The sequence below is a fragment of the Lissotriton helveticus genome, chromosome 3_2 (assembly GCF_964261635.1).
Source record: "Lissotriton helveticus chromosome 3_2, aLisHel1.1, whole genome shotgun sequence".
NCBI classification, from domain to species: domain Eukaryota; kingdom Metazoa; phylum Chordata; class Amphibia; order Caudata; family Salamandridae; genus Lissotriton; species Lissotriton helveticus.
Window position 1 is genome coordinate 215,499,096 of NC_136062.1, and position 10,714 is coordinate 215,509,809.

Genomic DNA, 10,714 nt, shown 5'->3' on the forward strand with positions numbered 1-10,714 from the left:
CGTGTCCTGATCAAGGACTGAGGGGAGGTGAAAACACACATTAGGTTCTACAGTTAGAAGACTTTGCACTCAAGCAAGTTCATTCTGCTGCATAACATTTCCAGCACACCGTTTGTGAAAAAAAAGGTTTTAAAGAAGGTAATTGTCTGCTTTTCTCAAACTAACACCTAGCGGGCAGAATATTGCTGGGAAGAAAGTAAGAATAGGACTCTTGTGTCTGGAGCACAAAGGACTGGTAGGTTCAGTTAAAAGGGCTAAGAGAGGAAGGCCATTAGAAGTACAAATGGAAGGGGTTGATTGGCTGTTAGTTCAAGAGACTCGAAGGGTCCTCGGGGAGAGGAGGGAAGGGAGATGTTGCCCTAAAGAAACAAGAAACCCACCAGACTGGTGGAATTTCCATATTCGCAAAGGCCCAATGCATGTGTAAAAACTACACTATTCCTGATTGTGTACATCCGGATTGTGAACCTACCCTTTGAAATAGCTTTTTGTGCACCCAAATCGACTTTGAATGTGCAAAAAACATTTGTGCATTGGTCCATCAATGATTTCGTAGCACCCCACCTCGAAAGGAGTGGAAAACCTGCCGTTCCCCACCGAAACCTCCACTCAGATTAGAATGTCAAATATGTTACTGCGCAAGCGTGGCTTTGTTTGGTCTGTCTGTTGGAATTCGACCACGCAGCCTTGGCGTGGCAGAGAGAAGAGCAATGGAAAATACCTTTCACGTTATTCAAAAATCAGACACTGCTGAAGTGCATAACTTTCAGATGAGAACTCAAGTCACCCGGTCCCCACCAGGGCTTCATTGACGTACCGGCGCAAAATATTTCACACCAGTTTTCCGAGGATGATGTAACACAAACTAGACTGTATGACTCATTATTGTAGCGCTCTGGGTGCAAAGTCAAACTGGGGAATTCCCTTATTTGTAAATACAGGGAACAGAAATAATGAGTATTTAAACAGTGATGTGGAAAATGACGAGTGGAAGGTGCAACTCTGGGCTGCCGAGGGGCCACTGTATTGCAATTGCATTTGTGCTCTGGTTCATACCCCTGCGAGGCGCCGAAGTGCACTATGGGACAGCTACACCTTGTTGGAGTATGTGGCTGGAAGACTGTTGTACTTGTTATGACACTATGTGGGAAGCGACTTGGTGTCGTGATTGAGTGACCACACTGGTCACTGGAGTTCTTATTACTTGTCTCGGGTCTAGCGTTTAGCAGGGTGAGACAGGAAGGAGGGGCGCGAGAGAGCGCACGCGCGCTCAGACTAGATTAGGTGGCTGCCAAGGGTAGGTTACTCAGCGGGTTACGTGTAGGTGTTTTGGTGGTTACAGAAAACTTTCAATCCAACTTTCTAGTAATTTGTTTTGTCACGGCGATGGTTACAGAGCTTTGCAACAAAGTAGTCACAGTGCAACAGCTGCAATTCATGGGTGTGCAGGCACTTCAGATGTATTTCCCTATAAAGCGACAAGACGCACATTACACAATTATTTTGTTAAACGGCCAAACAATTTGCGTTTCGTTGGCCATCCAAAACTAGGGTAAATAGATTTAAGTTTCGAAAAAACTGGATTTAGTAATTCACTGGGTCTAAATTGAAGCAGTCGGGTTTACAGAATGAACAGCAAATATTCAAGTTTTCACTGAAACCCATAACTATTTTAAACAAGCCCGAAGCATACCTCAAAGAAACAAGTTAAATAAACGTGGCCGCGAAAAGGTAAACAAGTTAAAAGAAAAGGAGACACGGCCTGGCGGCCGTGAAACTGAAAGCACGAAAGCCTTTGATGCAGCAGGGGGTGGAGCGGGAAGAGCTGCTGGCGGCACCAAGCTGGGCAACAGATGGCTGGCGATTTGATGCTGTGCACGCGCATTTTAACTCATTGCGATTGCGCATTGAGCTAAAAGCGCACATGCACTGCATCAAATCGCAAGTCTAGTTACACTCGTTTAAGCCCCTATAGTCTCGCAAGCTCAATGAGCATGCGCATTGACAGGCGAGACCTAAAAACGTAAAAATATTAGTAAAATACTCAATCAATTGATACGTTAATAATCAGACAGATAAAACATGTAAACTTAGAGACTTACAAAAGCATTGACTTTCTACAATGAACTGACTAACTTCAAGAAGAACTCTAGCCTATAAAACATACCTTTCCATCATTTAAAAGTTGTAAAAAGACAAAGCTACTCTGCACTGTACAAATTTGAGTTTTCATTCAAAAGAATAGGATTAAGAACCGCATGATAAAAGTAGTGTCAAATTTGCATAATAAATTAAAGTGCACTAGAGATAGTTCAGACATCATCACACGGACAAGTGCTTATGGAAGGACCGGTCGGAAGATCTAGCGAGAAGCAAAGCAAATATTTGACTATCCCTTTTCTGCCTGGGAACAGTAATAACCTTTCTCATTGCCCTTAAGCCACTGACAACTAGGGATCTAAGTCGAAGCTCATTTTTAAATAGGAATAGGCCTTTATTGGTTTCATCAGCTCGAATTCTTGCTTACGAAGACACTAGCTTTCCAAAAACTGGGACTAAAAAAAAAAAAAATGTGGCAACTCATACATAGGTTTAGATTATCAACCAGGGAAGATCACCCTTACCTGTCAAGAGTTTTATGAAAATAGACAAGCCATGATACACAGAGTTCTTTTGTCACAAGAAGGACGATCTCTAGTTAGATTGCAATTTAAGCTCACTTCAGGGTTAAGTCAAATCAATAGCCACAAAGGTATCGAGCGCCATTTTAAGATGTTCTTCTATATATGGAAGCCCCAGTTTTTTGTGGCACATATATTAAAATGTGAAAAGGTGCTAGAAGCGCTTCTCCTCAAACTGAATGGATTATCAGTTAGTGTAACCCCACACCCCAGCACGGAATACAGTTGTATGGCCAGTAGGGCAGATTAAAAAGTGTGCCCACTGTTCAGATGAGCTGTGTACGACAATTTAAAATGGGAGTACCTCAAGCCCCAGAGGAATCAATTAAAGACCTCAAGATAGGGAAAGCTGTTAATCCAGTCTAAACTATTGCCACCAAATACAAGGCTAGAGATGCTTAGTGTTACATTTCATAAAAGGGACAAACAAGGTGAATTAAGTTATGTATTTATTAGATACAAATACATTGAACCATTAAGTTAAAGAGCCTGGGCCAACTGACTCAAAATGGAATAGGAGTCATGTAGAACCCTGGCCAATGGTTCTACATGTCACCATTGGACAGGATGCCACACATCCCCTTTCGTCAATACAAAGTTATCAAAAGAATAGTATAACATGTTATGTAATTGAACTATATACAACATCAGTAGCAAAATTAAATATCAGAAAAGGTAAAAGATACAAAAACATATTCAGCTGATATCTTTGCGAAACATATACAATCCTAACAAAAATATCAAATTAAGATAAACGGAAATTATGCCATGACAAAATCTTTACACCAGGCTGGTTTGAATTTTAACCTTGAGGTGGCTTCATTCTTAGTATCATTATGGTTTTGTTGATGTAGTGAAGTGTTATTTGCACCAGAAGATTTATCAAGGTTAGACCATAAACATGCAGGCACTTTAACAACCTTGCTCAAACTCCACACATTCCCATCAGTTAGCTCTACAACCTGATCAACTCTGACTACTTTCATTGGCATAGAAAACTTAGATTCTCCAGCCTTTATTAATCTCCCCTTCTTCACTCGTACCCAATCTCCAATATGAAATCTATCCAATTCTTCGTTAACCGTTTGTCTCATAGCTAAAGGGACATTTCGAACCGTATGGACCTTGGATGTAGTATTTTGCTTCAGAATAATCTTATGAACAAAATCTTTTAGTAAACCCAGTTTAGTTGCAACAACTTCTGGATATAATTTCTCCCAATCAGTTACCTTATCATCTTGAACTTGAGCAATACAATCAGTGTAACCTAACACTTGTTTAGGATGGTTGGGATCTAATGTGATGAGCAGATCCCTTTGTTGTGGCCATCCTAATAGACAAGAACCTTCTTTGGCAACATACACATTAGCAGTTATAGTAATGCCTTTAAAATTGATTCTCGCAACAAAATATCCCAAAACATCAATGGGTCTGTTCCCATAACCAACCAGTTTTATATCAGAAGGCAATAATTCAATATTGGGAAATTTCTTAAGGTAATTATCACCAATTAAAGTGCGACGAGCACCAGAATCAGCCATCACTTCTATATCTATCCCATTCTCGTCGCCAGTGTTACATTTCATAAGAGGGACAAACGAGGTGAATTAAGTTATGTATTTATTAGATACAAATACATTGAACCATTAAGTTAAAGAGCCTAGGCCAACTGACTCAAAATGGAATACGAGTCATGTAGAACCCTGACCAATGGTTCTACATGTCACCATTGGCCAGGATGCCACACTTAGCCATTTGGGGCCACTAGCCATAATGAGCAAAGTCATGGGCCATTTCAAGAAGCATATGGCAGGTATTATTATTATTATTATTATATGAAATTTGTAGCGCGCTCAGTTACCCTGGGGCATCCCGGCGCAGAACAGAACAAGGAAGGGAAAGCTCAGACTCAGTCACTACACAGGAAACAAATCTATCACAACATGACAGAGAGCAAGGTTTAAAGAACTTGCCTCTATCAGCCTCTACATTACCCTTGCTCAGTCCGCGTGATGCGATACCACAGGGCTGATCAAAGTTGTTCTGGGAGGGCCAAATCCATTCTAAATTTTCAGGTTATCAACATGAAATAAGTTTACATACAGTGAACTTAAATCAAATGAATTAACTTGGTCAGTAATCATCCTGAAGAAAAAAAAAACTATTATGGAACCATTACTTGTGGACCACCCCTGGGAAAACTTGCTATACAATATTAATCACTGAAATACTTTGATGCCTTCTGCCATGCAACAAGCAATTCAAATATCACTTACCAATAAGTTCTGGGTCAGGAACAGACTCCTGAAGTTTTCTTGTGATTAATTGCTTTAGAGATGCTATTTTGTACCCTCCTTGTGCGCACTCTCCTGACTCACTCTCTGGCAGCCGCAGGATGGATTTGGGAGCAAAAGGTTGATCTGCCAACTTTACTGCTATATGCCATTCTGGCAGAGGCATTCTTCTGTGGCACACAAACAACTTAGCAAAGTAGATGAAGAGAAAATATAAGGAACCCCTGAGTAAGAAAGAAAGAGTAGTAAAAGTTACAAGCGTCTTTCCCATCGAAGAGAAGAATAGAGCTAGAGTGAAGTCGAATAGTCACCTTGTTTCTATGATATTCCAGAGGCAGCCACTAGAGGTATCAGCTTACTGAGTTCACCCTCATCCTTTTGCTCTGGAAGTTCTAACTATGTCCATTTTCGACAATTCCTCCCACCACCCCTTTGCCAGCCAGTCTGACACCCAGTGCTTTCTTGCAGTATCCATTACAATTATATAATGGAACTGTTCCATGTCCGTGCATAACTCAAAAAAAGTTCTACTATCCACACCGCACCTATTTTATATTTATTCCAAGTAACTTCTAGTGATTTTTTTGTGCCCATGTACTGTGTAATTTGTAGTAAAGTAAAACTAAAAAAGGTCTCAGAAAACAAAGTCACTGTTGGCCAACTGGCAGCTTCCTACAAGAAGACTTATTTTTCTATCACAAATAAGTCCCAATGCGTGAGCCCCTGTACCTGGGTTTACCTTGTGATCCCCCCTACTTGACAACACCATAATATCCTGTTACCCCATTCTTACAGCCTTCAAAACTCACTCAGGGCTCCAAACAGGTCTTCTAGAAATATTATACCCACAGTGACCCTAAATATGCCCAGTTGAAATATTGGTATCCCAATTAAACCCACCACAAGCCAAAGAGCTGGCTCATTACTTAGGTTCTAATTGACTTGACCTTATATGTTTTCGACCACTGTCGCTGTTTTGGAGTTCACTGTTGACATCCTGGAAACCTTAGGTAACCTTTTGGGAGAATTTATTCTCACCTTTGGAAACTGACTAGCTAGGAATTCAGGCCTGCTCCCTGTAGGTGGCATCCTAATCTTGGAGAGCCCAGACTCCTGCCTTTTACTGACTGTTCTCCTCGGGAGATGCATGCCCTTCCTCAGAGGCATTACACCTAGTTTGTGGAGTCCTTTGCCCCTGTTAAGAGAGACAATTCTCTTTCTGCGAGCCAATATCCCTTTCCTGGGTGGATCGTGTTCCTTCTTATGCAATACAAGTCTACTTTTAGGGGATTTCAAGTCCTTCGCTTGAGAGGCACACTCGCTTTCAGATGAGCCAGACCCACTCCCCGACAGGCAAGATCCGCAGTCTGACTCACTCCCCGATGAGCCAGATATGCTCCCCGATGAGCCAGATCTGCTCCCTGACGAGCAAGACCCACTCCCCGATGAACAAGACTGCCTGCTTGAGAGCCTTTGCACTTTTTTCCGAAGCATCTCTCCTGTGCAGGGCAGTGATCCTTTCCTGCTAGACACAGCTGCTCCTTCGAGAGACCGCCGCACTCTACTTGCCCCTTCATGAACTACCCTAGATGACCCAGGCTTCCTGTGAGAACGAGAACCACTTTCAGCAGACTCTGCTTCTTCTGTTCCAACGGGGGCATACAGTTTCCTTTGGATGCCTTGGTGTGATCGCCTGGTAGAAGAGACTGGGCAGCTCTCAGAGGATGGGGAATTGCATGTGGGCCGTGGCAGATCATAAGAGATCATTTGGCCTTTCCCAGCAATTGCAGATTTACGTCTCGAGGACCCCAGCGCTCTCCTTTTACCATCTTGCAAAGTATCGGAGGATAAGGCCGTTTTACTGGGCAACCTCCCTTCTCTTTGGGGGCTCAATGGTCCTTTTTTAACACGTGCTTTTCCTATGGTCCGAGCAGCAGGCACCTTAATCAGATGCGCAGGTGCCTTCTTCAGAGATGCCGACCCCTGCCACTGTAAAGATAGGTCAATTGTTTGGGTAAAAGGGACATTCTTTAAACCCACAGACACCCTCTTGGGAGTTTGTGACCAACTTTCAGAAGACTCAGATGAGCTACTGGAAAGCCCTCCGCTCTTAAGGCATACAGAAGCCAATCTAGTGATGGGTCTCGCCCAGCTCCTAAAACCTCCCGACCCCTTTAAGGAAGACCCAGAGACCTTGAAACTTCCTCCTCTTCCTCTCGCGAAGCCCACTGCCTTTTTTGAGCCACTTCTCTTCCCTTTAATAGAGCCCACCGTACCTTCCAAGGAGTCACCTCTACAGCTGACTATGCGCTCTCTTTTACAACCACCGGATGAACACTTGTCACTTGGCTTTCTCCTTCTTGTGCTAGCTCCCGTCACCGCACCCTCACTCCTTCTGCCAGATCCCAGACCCCTACCTCTTACTCCTCTCATTCCACTACCCCCCAGGCTACTCCGTCCCACTCCCCTTTTCAGATTGCATCCTATCATGCCACACTTCCCATCACTCATATAATCGTCATCCTCACTCAAGCCACCACGAGCCCCCATCAAGTGCCCTCTTGTTTTTCTTGCACCCCTTTTCATAACACTTCCTCCTTGCCTCAGGCCACCTTCTCCCCTACTCTGCCCTCCAGCCATAAGTTTTCCTCTACCGAGTCTCTCACAGGCCCACACATGTTTTCTGCCACCCCGTCTCATACCACATTCCTCACTGCTGCAATCTCCTTCCTCGCTTAAACTACACTCTTCATCACTGTCAGAACACCCGCCACACGTAAGCCCCATTTTACCACCTCCTCTTTTCACCCCACTTCCTCTGCCTCTGATCCCTCTCCCTCTCCCTCCCGAGCAAGCAAATTTGCCTCTTTTTCCCATGCCACCCAACCCTCTTGCACCGCGGCCTCCTCGTTCGCATGTCGATTCGCACTCTTCTCCCTTCCTCCCACCCATGAGACCACCTCGAGTTCTACTCACGATTCCACATTTACCATATCCTCTCGTGCCTCTCAGCATCCCACCCCGAGTAGGTGTTCCTCTCAAGCTACCCTTTGCTCCTATGGCACTGCCTCGTCCACCCCTGCCGCCTCTTCCCCTACTGCAGACATCCATTTCGCCCCCTCCAATTACGCCTCCCCGCCCTCTGCCTACCACACAGCTCCCACCCCGGACACCCATCACTCCTCGTCCACCTCTTGCTTTGCCCCTCATACTACCACCTGTGCCGGCCCCTGCTCCCCTTCCTCTGCTGCTCCCCACCCCGCTCCCTCGACTGGCTCCTGCATCTTTCCCGCCACCCCTCCTGCCGTTTACGGGTGCTTTCATGTTGCCCCTTCTCACTCTCCTGACGCTCGTCCCAAATCCGAATCAGACAATCCCGAAAAGCCCGTACCTTTTCTTCACCTTATACTTGAACCAGAGGCGGGGCACAGAGAAAGGGCGGAGCTGATGGGTATGGGGCGGATACGTCAGTAACCGAGGAAACGGTGTTGGTTTGTGTAAAGACCACTGCTATTCGATCCTGCGACGTTCAAGACGAAAACGGAACCAGCTGAGAGCCTCTGTGTTAGATGCGTCAAGGGAAAGCAACAGCCCGTCGTCTCTGTTAGCGGCGCTCATGCTATAGTCCGTTGTCTTTGTTGGCAGCACAGCGCAATTGAGATAGAACTAGAGCACTTACTCTCGCTCAGAATGTGCCAGCACCGGGGCCATGCTGCGAAACAAAACCTCTGTGTATATAACATATCACAATGGGATAACCGCGGCTGCGTGGTGGGAACTTTTCACCAAAAGTAATGCTTACATGCAGTAGCAGGGAAAGCAGAAATAACGTTATTAATAAATTTATCCAGGACTTTAAGTTGGCGGGGCTTTCCGATGCTGAGCACCGGCAGTTCTTAAAAAGCAGGTGCCAAAACGATCCCGGTCTGTCGGCCTCTCAATCTTCGCTCTCAGAATGGGAAAAAAATATTAACTCTGTAGCTGTTCACCTATTCTTATGTAAATTCTATTTTTTTTCAGTTCTATATTGCAAAACTCGAAGTTCTTTACATAAGAACCTACTTGGACATGTTCATTTATTTTTTAGTAGTCACCGACGATTAAGTGATTTGCCCAAAACAAAGGATATTGAGCTGATGCCGAGACTCAAACCCGCTTCCTCAGCTCTGAAGTTGCAAGCTCTGGCCATTACGCCACAACCTCTCGCGCAAAAAAACAAAAGCATTTTCCATATCAAATAGAAGGAAATCACAGTTGTATGTAGTATATTTATCTTATGCAACTAACAACCTTTGACAAAGCCAATAATCCTGTCTTGTTGTAGTTGAAATGTTACTTGTTGTTTTGTATATGTGGAGGCAATAAGAGAAGCAGCAAAATACCAGTCAGGCGGCACATTATGCTGAGCATAGTTTTTTTTAGCATAAACGTGTTAAGCCACGCCCTTAATTATATCAGCCACGCCCCTTCGAGAGACCCCCCCTCAAGTTTTTTCATCCCCCTGAATATATCATACATATAACGTTGATGACAAGGTTTAATATTAAGCTGCCTTTGATAATGACAGCCCTGCCAAGTATCGCACATCAGGTGTTAGACTAATGCATTTCAGTGAGGTGATCCGCATCACCGCACTGAAATATGCTGTCACGCATTTATAGCTCCTCAGCTGTGTGCAGGAGCGCTGCAATTTAACACCTCTACTGACTGCCAAGCTCTTAACTTGGGGGCTGGCTCAGCTCATGGCAGGCTAAGGGGGCTGGCTCGGTTTGCCGCTGGTTACATTATTCCCAGGGCATAAGTCCTAAATAAAGAAGTGGGGGGGACGCTCAAAGACAGGAAGTCACATCACGACAGGCAGTGACGATGATGGACGGAGCGTTGACAATACAAACACTCACCCCCAGTCAACTGATCTGGGTTTAATCCATCACCGTTCTATAGCTCACTCCGCCACCCCAGTTCAGACATGGCCATATGCAAATCAGTCTGACCCTGTGCCTCATGGGAACAGTCCAGCCCTAACTGCCAAGCCATGTCTTCCATGGACCGGAATCAAGCTTCCCAGGACGGGTTTCTGGCATTTCAGCCTTCTTCAGCCCGGCTTGCTTGAATCCAGTGGCAAAGTGAGCAAGCGACTCACGTCTGAGCATACCCTGCCAACTTATGGTGAACAAAGTGGTATAAAAGGGGGTGGTGATGGACGGAGCATCTGAACCAATCAAACATTCACTCTCAGTCAACAGATCTGGGTTTAATCCATCACCGTTCTTTAGCCAACTCTGCCACCCCAGATTATGAATCTGAAACAGGTCCCAGGATGCTTGTTTCCGGTCCAGGGAAGATATGGCTTGGCAGTTTGGGCTGGACTGTTCCCATGAGGCACAGGGTCAGACTGATTTGCATATAGCCATGTCTGAACTGGGGTGGCTGAGTGGGCTAAAGAATGGTGATGGATTAAACCCAGATCAGTTGACTGGGGGTGAGTGTTTGATTTGCTCAAACGCTCCGTCCATCATCCCCTTTTGTATCGCTTTATTACATCAAAGTCACCTAAAAGAGGCCGCTTATGCCTTCGAGAGGCGCATAGAGCCTGAGTCAGATTTACGACATTCCTCGTACATAGGCTCTCTTCCATTTCAGGTCACCCGAGGTGCCCTGCTGTTTTCCTAGTCAAAATGAATGCCAGCATCGTTTCTGCCGGCTTCCCCAGAATGCCCTGGCCACTGCCAGAATATT

General features: G+C 45.0%; 1 protein-coding gene across 3 annotated transcripts in view; it reads right to left on the reverse strand.

Annotated features, from left to right (window-relative positions):
- UBL7 (ubiquitin like 7) overlaps positions 1–8,596 on the reverse strand; it is a 162,367-nt gene extending 153,771 nt beyond the window's left edge. The window contains exons 1-2 of one of the 3 annotated variants that reach the window (XM_078685072.1): positions 8,367–8,596; positions 4,855–5,199 (exon numbers count right to left, since the gene is read on the reverse strand). Coding sequence is in view for 1 of the 3 variants with exons in the window: in XM_078685074.1 (XP_078541200.1) it covers positions 4,958–5,141 (184 nt within the window). In the remaining 2 variants the exon portion in view is untranslated. The remainder of the gene's footprint in view (positions 1–4,854; positions 5,200–8,366) is intronic. The other 2 variants (XM_078685073.1, XM_078685074.1) reach the window with 2 other exon arrangements.
- Positions 8,597–10,714: the final 2,118 nt, after the last annotated feature.